Below are 22,457 nucleotides of genomic sequence, written 5' to 3'. Positions count from 1 at the left end.
TAGATGCAGAAGCTAGTTCTGATTTGAGACATCATCATCATAATCATCATCAGTTAACTCAATTATCATCTGTTGGAACTTGTACCTTTGCATCCCCCCCTTACTGCCCCTGATGTTTTACGCAGTGCCACATTCATGCAAACCACTCGATGAAGATTTTACTGTAGGCTCCCTGTGTAACACTCATTAGGAAAGGATACACAGAGCTGGATACTTTTTAAGGTGCAGATTCATGACAATAGACAGTTTTCTTTGAGGAGGAAGGAAGTATGACAGGAGCTAGTTAGGGCTGTAGTGTGGACAAGGAACTGTATTTTTCCAAGTCTGCTGAAAAACAGCATATATTTTCACCATAATTATGATGAACTGGTACATTGTCACTGTGGAGCAGGATCTCACACGGAGCTAATTTTAGAGTAACCTTTGTAGCCTGATTCCAGAAGGTCAGCTGGGAGTTATCGTCTTTGCCTCACCCAAATTCTGTTAATGATGTGATCAGTTGCCATGAAGAATATATGTGCCATCTCTCTCTGTCTTCATTCTTCTCAAGTTGATTGCTTCTCTTAAAACATGCAATTGTGACAGCTATTTTGACTGCATTTGAGCACCCAGAATCAAGTTTTTCTAATATTTGCTGGCAGAATTCAGCAAGTTGAGTTTTTTTTCTCAAGGGTAACTACAGATCATTTTTGCACGATGATTGTCTTCCATGATTTTATAAGTCGCTGGCAGACCAATCCCAAGAATGCACTCAATTTATTGACAATTGCAGCAAAGAGCCATCTCCAACCATCGTTCCAACTCCAGCTACACCCATTACTGGCTATGAGGAATGACTTTTGCCTTGAAGAGAGTTTCATGTGTGAATGTGTTAAACTCATGGAATAATGTTGCTTTGAAAGATGAGTAACTATCAAATGCCTGCTGCAAGCAGTCCAAGCACTGATTAGCATTTAAGCCTACCTTAAAATTATATTAAAAAACTCATGGGAAAATGCTTCTATTTCCACTCCATTTCTTCTGCATTCTAACAGGCTCCTATGGAAGATTAAAGGTCATCCCTGTTGGCTAAGCTTGTTGGAATTTTTAACTACTTTCTAGAAGTGGGTGTAGCTAAAGACCAAGTTTCTTTGAAATGAAACTATCAACAACAACCTAGGATGTCCAAAAACCTTCACAATAATGCTCACATAATCCTGATATGTTGTTTGGACGAAAGTGGGAACAGTAACACTGGTCTTTATGGTTCATAATTGGATTATTGGAAGGAGAAGTTATAAAGGAAGATAAAACCAAAAGACTGACACACAAGACTGTGTGCACTTTCACTGGAATAGTGCTTTACCTCTGAGAACAGATGTCAAAATGTTGAAAGCACACAAATTGAAATTTAAATTGATTCAATACTAATTTAATGTCAAGTGATACCTCCTTCATCTCTTACTATAAAATTTGTATCAGTGAAAAGGAGTGCTTATCAGATGAGAGAGTTATCACGTACGTAATGAAGAAGACATGAAACCTGCATCTCTCATTGGATGGAAAAAATTAAATAGTCTCACATATTTTAGGTTTTTAAAGCTTATGAAGCACATATGATAGGTTAAAACTTAATGTTTTATAAGCTATAAACATAAGCTATAAAAACTTAAAATATGTGAAACTAATTTAATTTTTTTCCTATCCAATCAGAGAAGTAGGTTTCATGTGAATATTTATGTTTTTTCTTAAGTTGGAGTATGGTTGGTTGTATCCATCAAAATTTGTGACCCAAAAAAAGGCTCAGATTTTTGCTTTTTTGGAGAACAATATCTTAATTGAGTGATTTTAGCACAATAACAAGAAGGAGGTTCTGGCAGAGTGGAGAGTTGAGCTAGGACTTGCAATTTGCTTTGGCGACTCAGCTGGTACAAGCAGTGCATGTGAAAGGCACTCCTAGGTACAGGACATTTTCTTTAACGGTCAAGAAGATTCATAATGACACTCATATAAATGCTGTGTTACCCTAGCCTTGCTTAATTCATTATTGCATCTATCTCAGAGACAACTTCAATTAGTCACAGCTTGTTACACACTTCATGCTTACTTTCTCTTGGTATTTTTCCTGTACTTTTTCTACAAGAAGTACATCAACTGTTTTCTGAAGAATGTTGCTGTGATATTATTGTACTTATGCTGTTGTACTGACTTAAACTGATCGATCAGTATTTTTCATAAAATTCCAAACTGTTTCCTGACTAGGTCAGGGATGGAGCTAAATGTTGCCAAAAGTGAACTCAGTTTGAAGGACTCTTGCAAACTCAGAAGTGCATTAGAATTCAGGAAGCCATAATAAATAACTAAATGATTCAGTGATGAATGAAAGATGCTATCAGTTTGAGAAGTTTTTTGTCAATGCACAGTGAAAAAAAGGAACTAAAAAATTAGCATTATGTTTGTGGCACAAAAATAAATGAAACCCATTGTTAAAAGTGTGTTGTGACTGTAAAAAGCCAAGGCAAATTTAATTCAAAAGTGAATGGGCAGGCTTGTATACATTTATGTCATGGACAAGTTAAAATGTTAGTGAATGCCTCATGTTGTCTAAAATTATGACCTCAGGTGTAAACCTATCACAGATGTTTACCAGTGCCATTTTTGTGTCATGTTTCAGAATGCCATTACAAATGGGAACCGCAGTGATAAGGCTGCAGCAGATGTGAAGTCATCTTCTTTGAGAAGTACACGTCCAAAATTGGAGAAGTCACAGGATGCTCCTGGCACTACTACTAACACAACAGAGCCTGCTCCACAAGGCAAAGAGAACATTCCAGTGCCCAACAAACCAGAGAGACCTGCCACTGATGCAAAATCCGAACAGCCAAGCAAAGCAGCTGAACCTGAAATCATAGACTTGGTTTCCGACCAAGACTCACCGGTGAAGATTGGTAAGACTCCTGTGCCGGCACTGAAGAAGCGCAAACTGGAGATCCTGAAGGAAGGTGGCCTGGAGGTGACTGCCATTTCTTCCAGTGTGCCGGAAGCCACGGTCGGCTCAATAACGATTGTACCGGAGCGGCGGCCGTCAGTGATACAGCACGCAGCACCAGTGCCGTCAGCTGAGAACCAGGTGTCAATAACAGTGACTCCTGATGTCAGCCACATGATAGAGATGGCCAGCTCACCAAACACAGACTCAGCCTCTACGCCATCTCCATCGCCCAACTACGAGTCTGCAGGTACTGCCACCGGAGCTGCCAGCTCGCTCAACAGCCACCGTTACCTGCCCGAACTCAAGATACCTTCAGTGCAGAATCTTTATGGCAGCATGTCATCTCCTCCTCCAGCATCCTCATCTGCACATTCCAGCAGTTCTTGTGATAGCTGGACACCTCCAAAAGTGGTGCAGTCACGCTCCATCTATGCACGCTCAGAGACTGTCATCTATGGTGACCCCAAGGACGAGATAGAACACCCCAAATACTATGTCCCTGGACGTGTGCCTCAGAGGCCACTTATACCGACCGAAGTCCTAGACCTGAGGAAGAAGGGTTCTGAGAAACCAATTGTGACTGTGAGCCGTATCCCCAATGCAGACCCTCCTTTTTCTGGACTGAGTACTCACAGCAGACCATCTCCAAAGCTGAACAACAGCCCCCAATTCTCTGTAATTGGTGGGCGGCACATTGTTGGCTCCAATTTGGAAATCACTGTAGTTGACGTGCCAAAAACCCCCGTGCAGCCCCAACCTAGGCAAACCAGTCAGAGGAGCACACAATCCCAAAAGAAAGGTGCATCTCAGAAATCCACGTCATCCAAAACGAACTCTAAAAGTGAGAACAGTAGGCAGAGTTCTGCGAGCGACTCTCACAAGAGGAACAGTAGTTCTACCTTCAATGCAGCCCAGCTTATAATACCAAACCCGTACCTGTCGTCTACTGCAAACGGACGCAAAAACGTTGCCGAACTAGCCAGAGTTCGATCACAGCAGCAGCAGCAGCAGCAACAGCAACAGCAGCAGCAGCAGCCACAACAGAACCACCACCAGCAGCAAGCACAACAAAACCATCAGCAGCAGGTGCAGCAACAGCAACAGCAACAGCAACACTCAGTAAGGCAACAACACAAAAAGAATGTGAACTCATCTGAAGACTCTGTGTCCTACTTGCCTCCCAGCGTACAAGGCTGCAGTGTTGCCAGCTATCCACCACATGCCGAGTCAGTGAGTGGAAGCACAGCTAAATCTCCTCCCTATTTGCCAATTGTCGACCCTATGTACTACCAGTCGGTGTTTGGTGGAAGGACTCCTGCATTGTTTTCAGCGGGCCTCTTGCCACGTGTGCAGTCGTCGGCATCAACGCCGGTGTTTGCTCCCACTGCAGAACAGTTACAGTTGTACAAAGAGCTCATGAACCACCACCACGGGGGACTTTCGCTGAGCCAGCAGATTGCGGCTACTGGTAACTTCTTAGGTCTCTTGCGGGATGGGTCCACCTCTATTACTCCAGTCAGTCCTACGCAGTTCCCCACATTCAAATGACATCAGTAAAGATGTGCACGGTATCATTAAATTCTTGTGACATTATGGTGACTGTAGCATACAGAATACCCTGTTAAATGACCTCTCATTTCACAAATAATTTTTATTTTGACTGATAATGGCATGGTATATCTGTCCATTATACCATTCGTTATTTTTCTTTGAACACATTTATTTCAGAAAATATCTGTCAATAGTACTTGTACTATACCCCGAGCAGTTTTTATTCTTTTGTTTTAGAAGAATTGACTGTGCTAAAATTATAGTTAACAGTTGCCAAATATTTTATGTGTGTGTCTCCAAAATTGCAGTCACATGTACTGTGTCTAGTAAGAGGCTTTAAATCAAGTTTGTAATATTGTAATATAGTTGAACTTTTATTCATGAAGAACTTGTTGATTGTTCATTAGTTTCTTCGCAATCAGTAGGTTATGCTGTAGGATGTGTACAGTATTCAGTTTGAATGATTGTAGTGTTGAGTGAGCACATATAGGGGGAAACAGACGGAGCTGTAAAATAGGAAAGCTGAAAAGCTACATCTCCTATTTCTTCATTAAATGTGTTTCCGATGATTTTATTTGAAGCATGTGTTTCAATAAGCAGAAAGTTATTTTTTTAAGAAGTAAAACTAGAAGAAACTAATAGTGTGAGGGCATTACAGGAAAATATGTTTGTGTGTTAAAATTCAATATTTTTATTCTTGGGCATTTATTTTTATTGATTTGAATAGTAATATTTTAGCTGGATGCCAAAGAGCAGATTCGTTTATCAATACATATTTTGTACATTCATTGGAATTAGCTTTCATAACTCACTTTAGCGCTGAGATGCGTTACACGATGTGGAAATATTGACACACTGAGTGGTGGCTACAGCATCGTTACATTTTATTTTGAGAGTGGATACAAAGATTATGAAGTGGCAGCTTGTGGTATTGATATGTACAAACTTTAGCATGCACTGATTATATAAGGCACAGTAATTATCTCTGTGTGAGAATACCGAAATGAAGACAGATAAAACAGTAATGGTGTATGTTACTGTTACAGCGGAAGTATTTGTTTTGTAGAAAATCTTGCCATCAACGGAAGAAATGCTTGTGAACCTGATAATCCCAGGAACAAAATATTACAGACTCAAAGTTCTCATTGAATAATAAGTGGTTTGCTTCTCCAAGCACCTTTCCAGTTTCTGTGTATATGATCTCACTATGTACCTGGTGTTTTTCAACCTATTTCATGGCTCATTGTAAATATTGCACTTTCATAAATTACACAGAAAATTCCCAAATAACTACAGTGTTCAAATGTGGCCATAAAAATACCTCAATGTAATGCACTGATTTTGTTCTTTTCTTCAAACTTTTTCTTCTGTGTTCAACTTTTAACCCTTGCATTTTATTTTACATTGGAGAAAAAGGTCACCTGTGTATGTGTGTGGTTCATGTCGTTATGTAATTTATGTACATATCAGATTTTTGCTTTATTCTTACTTTAGTATATTTTGGCATGAACTTATTACAGAGAAAAGATTTTTAGATTAAGAATATTTAATTTTTGTTATGACATTATTAAATTTTCTATTTAGTTATTTAGTAAATATCAAATTTATGCTTATAATTTTTTTAGTTATTTTGAGTTATGAGAAGTATAAACAAATTTTGTAATAATTTGTTATAAAATGGCATGGACTTTATCATGATATTGCATTTGATTGCAACTTCAGAAAAAAGTGAATGATTGTGTGTAGTTGTTAGTCATTTGCAGTAATGTGCAAATGGTTCTTTCTTGTATATTAAGAGCCTGTATGTAAATACTGAATCTGATGCAGCTTGCTGTAATAATCAGTGTGAAAACTAACCTTTTACACCATCTTAGGTATATCTGGATAACCTTATTGCAAAAATGCATATATGCCTGTGCAAGCACAAGCATAAATTATAATTATAGATGCTGTATACTTCTGAAATTAACCACCAATGTCGAAACATAAGGATACATTTCTCAATTTCTGCATCTGTGGTAGCATGTAATTCTACATGGTGTGTGGCCCAATTTTTATGAATAATATGAAATCCCCTACTTTTTAAATTACCTGTGTTAAACTACAATCACGACATTCATCAAAGCTGGACGGGAAAGTTTGTTTTACTTAAACATTATTCTGTTTATATAACTAAATTCGAATAAATTGTTAATTCAGAATGTAAGTTTCATGCATAAAACTTAAATTGCCTATCAGAAATAACAATTGGGGATGAAAAGGAACTTGTTTAACAGTTGGCACAAATTTCTGAGGTGTACAGCTTTTAAAACTGTCCTGAAATTCTATAACAGTTTTTTCGGTCTGAATTGGGGATGAAAAGGAACTTGTTTAACAGTTGGCACAAATTTCTGAGGTGTACAGCTTTTAAAACTGTCCTGAAATTCTATAACAGTTTTTGCGGTCTGAATGTGTTCGTATCTGTAGTACTTTCAATCCAATTTAAGAGAGATAGTAAATCCGTTACATAGTGTAACATGAAGGTCCAAACAGCATATATCACAGGCTGCTACTGAAATGTGTTTCTTGTTTCTTCAGATGACTTGCAGGAAGTCTTCAATTTTTCAACTGTTCTCTTAAAAAAATGAGAGAGCACTCAGGGATTATATACGCAATGAAGACAAAAATTTTGCCATAGTTGTTTTGACGTAATTTTTTGCTGTGTCTTAGGTTGCCAGAATGAATTGCAAGAACTATACCATGTAACTTATTTTCAGTACAGTATACCATTAAATCTTCTGTTGTATTTTTTGTAGAGGCTGACATTGGTATTATGTCTGTATGTGAAGTGTAATATAATTGTGATATTGTATTTTGTTAGTGGTTTAGTCCGGCAGCAATGCAATGTGAAGTACATATTGTGTATATTGTTTTACTTTTATAATAAAAATCTTATCTGCCTAAACTTATTTGGAAGCTGTAAAATATGTAATAACACCTGAAGTAATTATTGAAAAATATAACTACAAAAAATCCATTAAAGTGTGGAACAAGTGTGACTACGTATGTTGTGAATTTGCATAGAATACTACGTTTTACTGCAGAACATTCCTGTGTCTGTGTAACTGTACTACTCTAGTGTCATTGCTATTGAAATGATGCAATACAAAACAAATACATTTGTGGCAGTTATAAAAATTATGTCAAGTTATATTATTTATCTTTTAAGAGCTTCACTGCCCTCAGTGTTATAGTGCAAATTTTCTCAGTTTTCCTTTCAATATAATATTCTCATGTGTGGACAACTATCTTCTGTGCTGGAATGTGTTTGACAAGAATGCAGTACATTTGCATCTCAGTGTAGATCTCTGTAATGTAACAGCAATGGTGATGCTCTCCAGCGTCAGATCTGTGCTTCAGAGTGCTGGGCTTGGGAGAAACTTTTTACTTTCTCTGAAACTCATGCCTAAGAATTACTTGCAGTCAGTCATTATTACGTAAGTCATACGTGATAATGTAATTGTGTAGGAGCTACACATAGGAGCTTGGAGCTACAGAAGAATATCATTTATCTGAGAATCAAAACTAAATCTGTGTGATGACTAGCACAATGCCATTTTAGAAGGTGACCTTTCAAGGAGAAAATGATCTGATACAAAGTGGGATTCTATAAATATAAAAATAGGTTAAATTTTAATGGCAATGAGAGACTGGAATTTTCAAGTAAGAATTAGATGCAGAATAAGGACAAAATGAGGTATAATGTTAAGCCGTAAATGATGCAGGGGAAGATCAAATAAATTTCTTAAATTTATAGTTAAAAAAAAATCCCAAAATGGATAAGGGAAATGGTTCTCTCAACAGCATTGTGTTGATAACTTCCTGAGGTACCACAGTAGTCTGACACTGGATATGTGTGTGTGGGAGGAGACAGTTCAAATCTCTGTCCCACCACTCAGATTGAGACCAAGTGAGGCGATGCAGTGGTTAGTGCACTGGTCTCGCATTCAGGAGGATGACAGTTCAAATTCCTGTCCGATCATCAAGATTGGTGTTTTCCATGATTTCCTGAAATTAATCCAGGTAAATGTTGGGATGATTCCTTTGAAAAGGACTTGACCAGTTTCCTTCCCCATCCTTCCATAATCTGAGTTTGTGCTCCATCTCTAATGACCACACTGTCGACAGGACATTCATTCATTCAGTCCTTCCTTCATTCTTGCATTTATTCATTCGTTCCTTCCTTCCTTCCTTCAGTCCAGGTTTAGCTTTTCCATGATTTTTCTAAAAGTGAGGACAGTTTCCCTGAAAGGGTGTGGCTGGTTTCCCTCTCCATACTTTGCCTATTCAAGCTATGCCCTAACCTCTAAGAGCTCATTGTCAAAGAGACAGTAAACCCAAATCTTCCATTCTTGTTTTAAGGAAATTTTTCGTTTGCAGCTTATTAGAAAAAGAATGAAACAAAGTAAAGGGCATAGTAAAAGTGTTAAAGTCGTGGGAAATGCAGTGATGAAGGAAATGTGGGAAACTGTGAAGCGCTATTAATGTGTATTGATGTCAGCTGTGTAAAGCAACTTTAACTGTGGACAGAAAACTGCTGATCAGCGCAGAGAAAACGCTGATCACATGAGAGGACATTTCTTGAGGCCTGTTTAAGGAGAACCATCCCATAAGATGATAGAATAAGCACCTTGATTGTGTTGATTAGTAAAGTTGGCTGTGGTGGAGACATGGAAGAGATAGGAACAGCCAGATGATATCATGCTTGTATGGAATATGGAAGTGTGTGCAGTAAGGCACAGATCACAGGAGGAGGCTACTTGGAGAAACATGATGAAAATAGCACACATAGAAGGTCAATGATGTGTAGTAAGATAAAGAGATCAGGGGTGGAGCCAGGGTTCAGTTCTGAGGGGGAGGTCACTGTTTTATAGTATATGCTCCCTCTCCTGTCCCATATACACATTTAATGTCTAATAGGTGCAAAGGGATTTGAATGACACCAAAATAAAATGAAGTTTAATGTAACCGTAATAACTGGCTTAGGTCAGTGGTTATTACCGTGCTTTTGCTTTTAGAATCTGCACATGAAAGATATATTGGCATGGATATGAAAGTCCGTGGAGATCTACATGTAAAAGGAAGGAGGGGAGGATGAGTGAGGTTTGTATGAAGACAGGATGCTGACTTATGCTGGGAGTTGGGAAGAGGCTAGAGACACAAGTGGACATGAGGGGATTGTGGACAGGTACAAAATACAGAAAATCTGATGTTTGGGGGTAGTGGAAAAATAGTCGGAATGTGTAGTAGCTATTGAAGTCAACTACAGTAGCTTGAGTAATGTGCCCAGAAACTGGCCAGAGGATAGCAGTGGTGATTCATATGAGTGCACATTTCTATGTGATCATGTTCATACAAAATTCTGACTAATGCTGATTCATTCAGGCAGATAGATTTTTTGTCATACCTGTGTAATTTAGAGAGAGGAAAATGGTTTTACATGGATGAAACAGTTGGTCCTAGAGGGTTATGTGGAACGTAGCAGAAATAAATACGGGAATACGTGCATGTTACACAGCACAATTTTAAACACATTTTAACTAGAAAGCACATGTATATAGCTTTGAGATGTCAAACTGATAATGTGATACTTCACATTTACACACTTCATATAAGAAAGAAAGGGGAATATGCTGAATGTGACACTGGCTTCCATGCCATCACTTAGCAATGTTATCCAACAACCACTGGAATGTGGAAATCTGTTCATGATCTTGACTAAATGAGCACAAGCATTTCTGGCTACATAGTTTATGTGGATGTGTCCTTGTGACTTAGTGGTGGACTGCCAGGCTACATATCCAAAGATCACATGTTCAGTGCTCTGTCTGTCCTAGGATTTTTATACTGTATATCATTGTTACTTCTTTCACCCCTGGCATTGTTAGTAAATGTAAGAAATACTGGCTTGCTCCATGGTTTGGAGTCAACATTTAACTGCACATCCACCTTTAACTGGCTGGGTAAGTCAATTCAAAGATTGGAGGGAGCAACAGCGTACCATCTCCAGAAGTGTGCAGTGTGGTGTTCTAAACAAACTTTTGGTTGGTGACAGCTTTACCTTATCTTATATGGAAAGGGAGGATGGGCAGTAATCCAGATACTTTAGAGGTTTGCAAAACGAGAGTTAAGTTTAAAAACTGATGAGTAAGTAAAATATTCACAAAACCAGTTTTCTATAGTAGAGAGGAAAATCTGGAATGGCACACACATAAAAAATCTTACTTAGAGAAGGAGTTCATATATACCTATATATTTGGCACATCAATACAAAGTGCACAATAGAAAATTCTTGTGTGGTCCAGTAGTTGGAAGTACACTAATTAACAACATTTTGTGAACAGCATGATATCTCATCAGTAGGTAAGGAAGATCTAGAAACATTACACAAGGTAATCAAAAGATCATTTACTGTAGGAAGTGTCCACAGAAAATAAAAGATAATCAAAAGCAATTAGCAAAGGTCTTAAAGATACAAACTCATCCAAAGAAGCAAGAGCAAGAACTAAGGGTAACGCAAATAAATGAAAGGTTGTTCAATAAAATAAATTTGGATACTATCTGATAACTGATGTGGCATTGTAGAAAAAACTTCTAAAATCTATGTGAAGAACAGCACTACACAGATATGATATAGGGGATAAATTTTGGAGAAAGTGATACATTTGCATCGTAGGAGGATACAGAAAATTAAGTAGACAGGCAAAACATTGAATGAAGATTTGATCTATGAAATAGACAAGAAAAAAATCTTCAAAAATACTACACAAACAGAAAAGCAGATTAGTGGAACCCATCATGATACTTGGCATCACTTACTGTGGAGCAGAAGCAGTAAGATACATACGGGAAATAAAACAACTACCATATGAAACATTCATTGAGAACGATACCTGTAAAAGTATGAACAATAAGGCTCAACCACATCAAATACTACAGTAAATGAAAAGGTATTATCATTGTAAGTTCAAAGTAAAATGTGTAGTTATCCTCAGCTTTGTGACATGTTTTAATTTAAGGAGCGTAATTTGATTTTGATCAAGGAATCGGATACAATAGTTTACCCTTTTTAGGGAAAGTAAGAAAAAATAAAAAATACATACTTCTCAATTTCTCTATTCTCTACAGAACACAAATACACAAATAAAATGTTCGAAAAACAGTAAGAACAAGACAGTAGATGTGTGGATTATCATTAGAGATCAAAGAAAATGTGTGAGGGTAGAACAAAATACTGGTGAGAGAAAGGAGCTAATTGCTGGACAACAAATGAGTATAAGGTCACTGTACTTCGGTGTACTTCTGTGATAATCAAACTGTTAAAGGTAAGAACAAGGAAAACAATAGAGGCATTGAACTAAGACCTATTTCTGCAGGAAACTGGTTGCTGTTGTCTGCCTTTTAATTTTCTACCCCTCATCAGCTGTAATCCAAGCAAAAAATAGTAGTATAAATAAAGACAGCTGGACACCTGGTAGAAAAAGCAGTGAGTACTACGTAAGTACACAAACATAAATTTAAAATATATAAGCCAATCTACTTCTCATGTATCCTCTACCTTGTGGGTGGTTTTCTGTACTTGAAGTATGGGTTGTGTTCCTCCCAGAATTTTCCATCTCTGGCTTATTGCAAATAAAGCACTGACTGCACTGTTGTAGCAGGTGGAGAGGTCATAGTCCACTTGTTACGACCATGTTGATGGATAGCGTGGTCTCCACTGCCTTGTCGGCAGACTTGATCAAAATAAAATAGCTCTCGCAGACCAAACACACCAACCCAAGTGTAACATCAGGCTTTCTCCAAGGCTTACAACCTTAGCAGTTTCTTGATTAATGTGAAACATCACTGGTCCTAACCGACAGTTTTTCACTTGTCACAGGCATGGAGGAAAGTTCAGCAGCAGCTAGTACCCCACCTGGCAGCCAGTCCACTGTCATCTTGAACAACATAAGCGGGCTTTTGGACTATGGGGAACCTGCACCGACATGCTCAGAGGTATTGGAGACTCCAGGAAAGATCAGATACAATTGCTGAAAGGTTTTTGCTTCTTTCAGCATGAACTCCAATTCTAAGGCTGGCAAATTAGAACAAGTCACTGATGCCTTGTATCAATATTAGTCACCGATTACGCCAATACAGGAAAAAAGATTCACCAATGAATGTTGCTTAAATTTACAAGGTTACAGAATCTTCAAAGGCAAGACTAATAAATATGTTGTAGAAACCATCCCACCTCTACGTACAGGAGTTATTCTCAGCAGTATGCTTTTGGGCTTCATTAAGGACTTCAACTTTCCGACGGCTCAGTCTCTACTCTTTCTCCTCAGTGCACAAATAGAGTTTACACAGTGGTGAACATACACCCACCAATCAATCAGGTGAATAGGAAGGATCCAAAAGGAACAGACACATTCTGTGAGGAGCTAGGAGATGTCCTTCCAAACATAGCCAACAAACACACCATCAGTCTGCTTGGAGATTTTAATGTGCAGTTTGGTGAGGAAAGAAAATTTCAAAAGATTATTGGAAACTGCCTAGATCACAGGAGAACTAACAATAATGAAGAGAGACTAGTAATGTTATGCAGAACATTTAACCACGTTCTGTACCCAAATGCTTTCAAACACCTTCCCCGAAAGAGAAGACCTGGACATATCCAAACGCCAACCTCCGTGAATTCTAAATTGACCACATCACCGGAAAGTGAAACGAGATCCAGAAAGTAAAGCTTTTGAGAAATGTGAACATAGACTCAGATTGCCATCTTATATAAATTATAAGGTCAGCAGAGGAAAGCTAAGGAGCAATTAAGAATTCACCCACAAGTTGGGAACTTTAAATTCAGAGGACCGGTAACTAGAAACTATAGTTAGAGCAGTCTCACTTACAAAATCAAGAAGGTGTGTTTGGTAGGATAAAGAATGTGATGCAGTAGTACAGTTGAGACAAGCTGCTTGTCAGAAATGAAATTGCCAGAAAAATGAAGTGAACATATCAACTTCCGAAATGCGAGAAAATCTGCCTCAAAAACCACCTGTGGGAGGATGCGTACCTGTCCTATGAATCAGCTGGTACAGACTGAGCAAGACTTAAAAAAAAGCACCAGTAACTTTTATAAAACCTCCAAGCACACTGAACAAATAGAAACTCCTGAGTGTACTGTTTGAAGGTCCCAAAGGGAAACTAGTCTATAGTGATGAAGATAACTGCCAGATTCTACCAGTTATTCTGAATGCTTCCTCAACTACAGGGCTCCACAGATTGCATTTGTTTACAACAATCCTAACATCCACCCAGTTTCATCTCCACCTGCAAAGGGAGAAACAAAGATCATCATCCAAACACCAAGTGAAGACCAGATAATTGCTGAACTATTAAAGCATGCAGGGGACAAGGTAACCAATAAACTTTCTGCAAATATTCAGTAGATTTGGAAGAGCAAACAACTTTCAAGAGAGTGGGCTTCTGCTGTAATTCATCCACTGCTTAAGAAATGGGACAGAACAGATACAAAAAGTTGCTGTGGCATCTCTCCCCTGTCACACCTTACAAGATCCTTTGAAAAGTTCTACAGAATAGGGTGGTACAAAAAACTGACTCACAATTTGGGTAATACTAAGGTGGTTTCAGGAATGTGTGATCATGTGCTGAGCAGATTATGAATCTGAAATTGATCACCTCACATCTGAAACTCAGGAACAGGGAACTCAGGTTGATCCACATTGACTTCAGGAAGGCATATGATCAATTGATTGAGCCATTCTACTTCAAATCCTTGAAGAGATTGTCTTAGATAACATAACAAATGGAATTATCCAGTAAATCCTTACTAACACCACCTCCAAAGTGAAATTCAGAGGAGAGATATGTGATGCCTTTGGAATCAGAACAGGGGTGAGACAAGGAAGTGGACTGCCCCTTCTGCTATTCAACTATGTTCTAGAAAATACCACTTCAGAGTGGTAAAAAGAAATGAACAATTAAGGGGTAGAAACTGGGGTAAAGCTAGGCTACAAGTATTTGAATTTTGCAGTCGACTGTCTAGCCTTTGCGGATAATTTTGTGATCTTTTTTGATTCCATGGATATGGCAGCAAAATAACTTAACCAACTGAAGACACAGGCAGTAAAGGCTGCACTTCAAATCTCCTTTGAGAAGAAGCACTATATGACAAACAAAAATTCAGCACCATGAGAAGTGGAGGTTGGACAAGGAAAAATTAAGCAAGCAGAAAAGTTTAAATACCTAGGTGACTGGACAATGCCTAACCTATCAGTGAAAGGAGTCTTCATATCACACATTAACAGAATGGTAATGGCCTATCAACTAATTAAAGGAATATAGAATAAGAGATTGATATCTTAAATGCCAAAATTACACACTACTACACTGTTGTCATGCCAGAGGTTGTGTGTGGGACAGAGACTCTTACAATGAACAAGGTAGGTCTAGTGGAGAAACACGAGACCAAAGAAAGAAAGAAAGAAAGAAGGGTTTTGAGAAAAATCGTGGGTCACATCAAAGGAAACAGAAAGTACAGGAGGCATCACTAACATGAACTATATAAGCTTTGATGCTACGTTGTTGGGAATATTTTTAGAGTAAGGTATGATCGATCAGGTTGCAGCATTATTTATGGAGTAGGTATAAAACATTACCCTCTGCTACAGCATGTAGCAGATTACATTTCCTGTTCATTTCGGCAGTCTCTCTTACGGTTGTATTCAGTGGCCTCACATCCAATAACAAACATGTATTTTCTTGAATTGTGTGCAGAATAGTATCACAAACGAGGTGGAATGCAAAATTTTCGAGACTGGTGCTGCCATCTGGAAAGTAGGAGTAGTAGATCTTTGCACCACTACGTGGCGAGAGCTGCATATCTGATGAGTCAGTGTGCGGACTGGCATTCAGCTGGGAGGATGTGTTGCGTGTCCACGGTGATTTCTGTAATATTCTGTGTTTGGTGTGTGGCGATTTTATGATGGATCCGCGAACAGAACACTACGTGTGTATCAAATTCTGTGCGAATCTCAGGAAAAGTGCTACAGAGACCCTTGCAATGATTCAAGAAGTGTTTGGCGACAGAGCATGAGCCGTACGCATGTGTTTGAGTGGCATGCTCGGTTCAGGGCCAGCCGTACAGACGTCGAAGATGATGCTCGACCTGGAAGGCCCATTAACTGCACAACGCGACATTGTTGCCAAACTTCAACAATTGGTTCATGTGGATCGACGTCGAACCAATCAAGACCTTGCGGATGAAGTGGGTATTGGTTAAGGGACATGTCAAAGAATGTTGGCTGATGAATTGGGCATGCATCCTGTCACCGCAAAATTTGTGCCAAGGATCTTGACTGCCGATCAGAAGGCACAGCGTGTTGAAGTGTGCATGGACCTTCATCAGACCGCATCTGATGATCCAACCTTCCTGTCACGGCGACGAGTGCTGGATTTACGGTTATGACTCAGAGACAAAGCAACAGTCGTCCCAGTGGAAGAGCCCAGGCTCTCCAAGACCCAAAAAAGGGAGGCAGGTGAAGAGCAAAGTGAAGAGCATGATCATCGTTTTCTTTGATACCAAAGGAATTGTGCACAAAGAATTCATTCCACCCAATCAAAAAGTGAATTCCACGTAATACTGTGACGTTTTGCGATGGCTTCATGAAAACGTGTGGCGACGACAGCTTGAACTTTGGGGTCAAGGGAAATGGCTGCTGCATCACGACAACATGCCCTGTCACACGTCCTTGCTCACCAGGACCTTTTTGGCAAAAAACAACATGTCGGTTGTACCCCACCCACTGTACTCGCCAGATTTGGCACCTTGCGACTATGTGCTATACCCAAAACTGAAACTCAAGTTGAAAGGCCGTCGGTTCGACACTAGAGAAGATTCAAGAAGCATCGCTGGCGGTGATAAACACTCTCAAAGAACAGGACTTCCAGAAAACGTTCGACCAGTGGCAGAAGCATTGGGACCAGTGTGTACATGCGGATGGGAACTATTACTAGGGTGATGGTGACCATTAGTCCAAAGGTAAGGTTTTCAACAGGTGGCAGCACCACTCCTGAAAATTTTGGATAGCACCTCGTATACTAACTCAATGGGAGTGATGATACAGGAGGAATCCTGTTAGCTCACAGCTCAAATTATTAGTGAAAGCACCTTAAAAGTGCACACTGGTTGCTTAGTGTAATATTGATGCCAGGTAACCATATGATCCTCCACAACTGACCTAAGTTGTGGCCTTGAAGTGATGTGTATGTTCCAGTGGGTCATATGGAGTCAGTGCATTAAGATGGTTCAGTGTGGTGACATGAGTGGGAGAAATGAGCTCTCATGTCTGGACATGCCCATGGAAACACCATGAACTAAATTGCCAAATTTGTTGGCATATCAGTGTGGACCAGCCAACATATCTGTAAGGAATGGTGTACCACACACAACCATGTTGTCAGAACATTGGTAATAGAGAGATCATGAGTGACAGACCAGCCATGAATGTCACCTCTTATCAGTCATGATTAGTTTCAAACCAGCAGTGATTCCTGCTGTCTGTGATGCAGATCCATTTCAACCAGTTTCCAAATGAACATGGTGAACATAGTGACAGGAACTGCTATTTGCCTCTTTGATGGACTCTCGGGCATGCTATCACACCTTTACTGGCCTGGTAAATCAGCTGATCCTAACCCCATAGGAAATGTCTGGAACTACTTAAAACAGTGAGAGAAATGTGGCAATCGACATCCCTGCAATTTGGTATCTCTTTGGGTTGTAATGAGTGGCTTCAGCGAAATATGGCGTTATTGAGGAAACTTATGGACTGTCTCCCTCTCCAAACTGAGCCCGTTATCGAGGACAGAGGTGGTATTAGTGCCATGTCTCCTGTGAGTGACCAAATGTTTTTTCCTATGTACTTATTGTTGTGTGTGACTCACTGGTGTTGTTGAGAAAAATGGTATCACTTTGGGACTGAACAAGAAGTCATTACTTCTTATTTGTAATAGAACCGTGTCAGAGAAGAGCAATATGCTGAATCCTAAGAATCCACTTCTATGTTCCCAATTGTATGATACAGAGGCTTGTGTGAAGCTGAAATGAAACTGGAAATACACTCCTGGAAATTGAAATAAGAACACCGTGAATTCATTGTCCCAGGAAGGGGAGACTTTATTGACACATTCCTGGGGTCAGATACATCACATGATCACACTGACAGAACCACAGGCACATAGACACAGGCAACAGAGCATGCACAATGTCGGCACTAGTACAGTGTATATCCACCTTTCGCAGCAATGCAGGCTGCTATTCTCCCATGGAGACGATCGTAGAGATGCTGGATGTAGTCCTGTGGAACGGCTTGCCATGCCATTTCCACCTGGCGCCTCAGTTGGACCAGCGTTCGTGCTGGACGTGCAGACCGCGTGAGACGACGCTTCATCCAGTCCCAAACATGCTCAATGGGGGACAGATCCGGAGATCTTGCTGGCCAGGGTAGTTGACATACACCTTCTAGAGCACGTTGGGTGGCACGGGATACATGCGGACGTGCATTGTCCTGTTGGAACAGCAAGTTCCCTTGCCGGTCTAGGAATGGTAGAACGATGGGTTCGATGACGGTTTGGATGTACCGTGCACTATTCAGTGTCCCCTCGACGATCATCAGTGGTGTACGGCCAGTGTAGGAGATCGCTCCCCACACCATGATGCCGGGTGTTGGCCCTGTGTGCCTCGGTCGTATGCAGTCCTGATTGTGGCGCTCACCTGCACGGCGCCAAACACGCATACGACCATCATTGGCACCAAGGCAGAAGCGACTCTCATCGCTGAAGACGACACGTCTCCATTCGTCCCTCCATTCACGCCTGTCGCGACACCACTGGAGGCGGGCTGCACGATGTTGGGGCGTGAGCGGAAGACGGCCTAACGGTGTGCGGGACTGTAGCCCAGCTTCATGGAGACGGTTGCGAATGGTCCTCGCCGATACCCCAGGAGCAACAGTGTCCCTAATTTGCTGGGAAGTGGCGGTGCGGTCCCCTACGGCACTGCGTAGGATCCTACGGTCTTGGCGTGCATCCGTGCGTCGCTGCGGTCCGGTCCCAGGTCGACGGGCACGTGCACCTTCCGCCGACCACTGGCGACAACATCGATGTACTGTGGAGACCTCACGCCCCACGTGTTGAGCAATTCGGCGGTACGTCCACCCGGCCTCCCGCATGCCCACTATACGCCCTCGCTCAAAGTCCGTCAACTGCACATACGGTTCACGTCCACGCTGTCGCGGCATGCTACCAGTGTTAAAGACTGCGATGGAGCTCCGTATGCCACGGCAAACTGGCTGACACTGACGGCGGCGGTGCACAAATGCTGCGCAGCTAGCGCCATTCGACGGCCAACACCGCGGTTCCTGGCGTGTCCGCTGTGCCGTGCGTGTGATCATTGCTTGTACAGCCCTCTCGCAGTGTCCGGAGCAAGTATGGTGGGTCTGACACACCGGTGTCAATGTGTTCTTTTTTCCATTTCCATGAGTGTAGAAGACAAGTTCGTTAGTAAAACCTCTACAGCAGTGGCAAAGCTAAAAAAAGAAGAGAAAAAAGATGTTTCTCTATCATGTTCTTTAATTTAAGCAATTGGGTTAGCCGAAGTAATTGTGCCTTTAGCGCTGCAAGTGTCATGAAAATTAAGAACAATATCGATATTTGTCCTGACCGCTTAATTGCTGAATTTGTTTTTCCAGAACACAGCATTTCTAGGAGGATAATTGTGTATGCCAGAAGGCAGCATACTGTGCGAAAAAATGAGGACTTCGATGATGAATTACTGTTTCTGTCCTATCCCCATATTCGTCAAACATCGTGTGCACAATTTTCCCGTCTGGAGGACCAAGGTTTTGGAGGAAGTATTATCTGGATCTGATTTATTTAGGAAGAGATTTCTAATTTATTTTGTATCCAGCTGGATAAATGGCTGCACCTGGATAATCATGGCTGTTAGTGAAGCAAGAGCTGGCTTGCAATGGAGTTCCCTGGACCCATCAGCTAGAGATAGTCACTTTGAGGCCTGGAGTGCCTGACTCGCTATGAATTTCCTCACAGAGGATTGTCAGCCTTTGGATATGGTGGGGTGCACCGTAATTGTTGTGCCTCCTGTGCTAATGGTGTAACGGTGCTGACTTCATTTCTTGTTGTCTTCAGGATTCCCTTTTGATGCTTTCTTCTCGTCCTTTGGTGCTGACATTATGGCGGTGCTGCTCTCCTGTGTAGGTGCACGGAGCAAGAGGCTTAAGCCACCAGCTGGTGGGCAGCTACTCTGTGGCTGCCTCCACAGCTTTCTTCATTGCCACTGACATCTGGTATGACAGGTTTCCTACTGTGCTCATTTTCACTCTGTAGCAGAGTGTGCGCTGATATGAAACTTCCTGGCAGATTAAAACTGTGTGCCGGACCGAGACTCGAACTCGGGACCTTTGCATTTCACGGGCAAGTAATCAAACATCTTAGCTACCCAACACGACTCACGCCCCGTCAGCACAGTTTTCACTTCTGCCAGCACCTCGTCTCCTACCTCCCAAACTTTACAGAAGCTCTCCTGCGAACCTTGGACAACTAGCACTGCTGAAAGAAAGGATATTGCGGAGACATGGCTTAGCCACAGCCTGGGGGATGTTTCCAGAATGAGATTTTCACTCTGCAGCGGAGTGTGCGCTGATATGAAACTTCCTGGTAGTTTAAAACAGTGTGCGGGACCGACGCTCGAACTCGGAACCTTTGCCTTTTGCGGGAAAGTTCTCTACCACCTGAGCTACCCAAGCACGACTCACGCCCCGTCCTCACAGCTTTACTTCTGCCAGTAACTCGCCTCCTACCTTCCAAACTTTACAGAAGCTCTCCTGCGAACCTTGCAGAACTAGCACTCCTGAAAGAAAGGATATTGCGGAGTCATGGCTTAGCCACAGCCTAGGGAATGTTTCCAGAATGAGAGGAGAGCTTCTGTAAAGTTTGGAAGGTAGGAGACGAGATACTGGCAGAAGTAAAGCTGTGAGGACGGGGCGTGAGTCGTGCTTGGGTAGCTCAGATGGTAGAGCACTTTCCCGCGAAAGGCAAAGGTCCCGAGTTCGAGTCTCGGTCCAGCACACAGTTTTAATCTGCCAGGAAGTTTCAGATTGAACATTGTTTGGAACAATGAGACCAGGCTGCCGATGCCTCAGATAAGCACAGCAGCAGCATAATTGGTGCAGGGTGCCATGTTGTTGCAGTCAGTGGCTCCTAGTGGCTGGTATTGGTACCTTCCATGAAGATATCTCCCCTGGTCTTCTTCTGGTGGGTGAGGGTGGAGATTGTAGTCTTTTCTGCCTCCACTGCTGCTTGTGGACTGTACCACATCTTCAGTTGATGCAGGCTGTCCATCTGCACCTGTAGTGTGCAACTTCTGGAGAGTGCGCACCTTCTTTTGTGTATTCGTGTGGCCATAGCTGCTGCATCTGTGGTTGGTGGCGATAGCAGCTCTGTGCTAATGTTGATAGTCCACTTGGGAGGTGTAAGGCCACCCTTAAGACTCTTTCTGAAGACGTTGAAAGGCTCTGATGTGTATGTGTCAGCAAACCACTGGTGCATGTTATAACAAAAGTGTCATGAGGCATTTGAAGGTGGTCAGTCCAAGATGAGGTGGCAGTGACAAAGTTGGATTGAGGACTGGGTAGAGATCCCTCAATCTTCCAAGAGCATTGCAGCAAACGTCTTTGATATGTTGGCATCATGTTAGACTTTTGTCTAAAGTGAGGCCCTAATAATGGGCTGTCTTGCTCCAGCTGACAGGGCTGCCACAATACAACATATGATGATGCTTTCTGTCTAGGCTCCATTGAATGCAAGTCGCCATTTCGTTGCTCAGTTGGTGAGGTTGTCGACAGTCATTTGAAGCCATTGAAACATCAGATTAATGGCGCCACTCTTGGGTGCAGAGCATTTCGTTATTTGTGTACAGCACCAAGTCCAGGATAGGTGTGGTGTATTTAGTGTATATACGAGGGCGGTTCAGAAAGTAACCTCCGATTGGTCACAGTGCGGGTTGTGGGGGGAGTAGCGACGCCATCTGTGCGTTCACGCACTCAACAGGTCAGTCGGCATCAAGCCGTGGTCGAGTGAACGTCGTACCTGCGCTAGTTTAGTTTTTGTGGCAGTTTGAAATGTGTGCTGCAATAGAAAACCCCGCCAAATGTGAAGTGCGTGCTGTCATAAGGTTTTTTTACAGCCAAAGGATATTCTGCAGCAGCTATTCATCGTGAGCTTTGTGCCGTGTACGGACCAAGAGTTATGAGTGAAGGAGTTGTCTGTGAATGGGTACGTTTATTTAAAAGTGGACGAGAAAACGTTCATGATGAAGAGAGGAGTGGTAGACCATCATTGGTGACTGACGAACTCGTTCAGACAGTTGATGCAAAAGTTCGTGAAAATCGACGTTTCTCAATGTCGGAGTTGTCTACTGGTTTTCCACAGATTTCTAAGACTCTCTTGTACGAGATAGTGACAGCAAGATGCGGTCACAGGCTGGCTCCAGGCACAAGCGGGTGATTTTTATGCAGAAGGAATTTCAAAGCTTGTGAAGAGATACGATAAGTGTCTCAATCGCTATGGAGACTATGTAGAAAAATAGTGCAAAGATGTAGTTGTAAGATGTATATATTAAAATATTTTTATAGAACTTGGTGTATTTTTTTAAATCAACCGGAGGTTACTTTCTGAACGGCCCTCGTAGGATGGGACCAAGAACGGAGTCTGGAGGGGAAAGCTGGCACGCTGTATGATATTCCGCACTGCGTTGGAGAGCTGTAGCAGCTTTGAATTTGTTGCAGATATGATAACTTGCCATGTGTTTACCTCTACTGTT

At 41.5% G+C, this 22,457-nt stretch overlaps 1 protein-coding gene across 1 annotated transcript in view; it reads left to right on the top strand.

Moving 5' to 3' along the window:
- Window positions 1-7,626, top strand: part of LOC126195551 (AT-rich interactive domain-containing protein 5B-like) — a 62,395-nt gene extending 54,769 nt beyond the window's left edge. Inside the window, exon 8 of the mRNA XM_049934174.1 lies at window positions 2,654-7,626. Within this exon, the coding sequence (XP_049790131.1) occupies window positions 2,654-4,519 (1,866 nt within the window). The 3' untranslated portion in view covers window positions 4,520-7,626. The remainder of the gene's footprint in view (window positions 1-2,653) is intronic.
- Window positions 7,627-22,457: the final 14,831 nt, after the last annotated feature.

Source organism: Schistocerca nitens, chromosome 7 (genome assembly GCF_023898315.1).
Source record: "Schistocerca nitens isolate TAMUIC-IGC-003100 chromosome 7, iqSchNite1.1, whole genome shotgun sequence".
NCBI classification, from domain to species: Eukaryota; Metazoa; Arthropoda; class Insecta; order Orthoptera; family Acrididae; genus Schistocerca; species Schistocerca nitens.
This window is presented reverse-complemented; position numbering and strand designations above follow the sequence as displayed.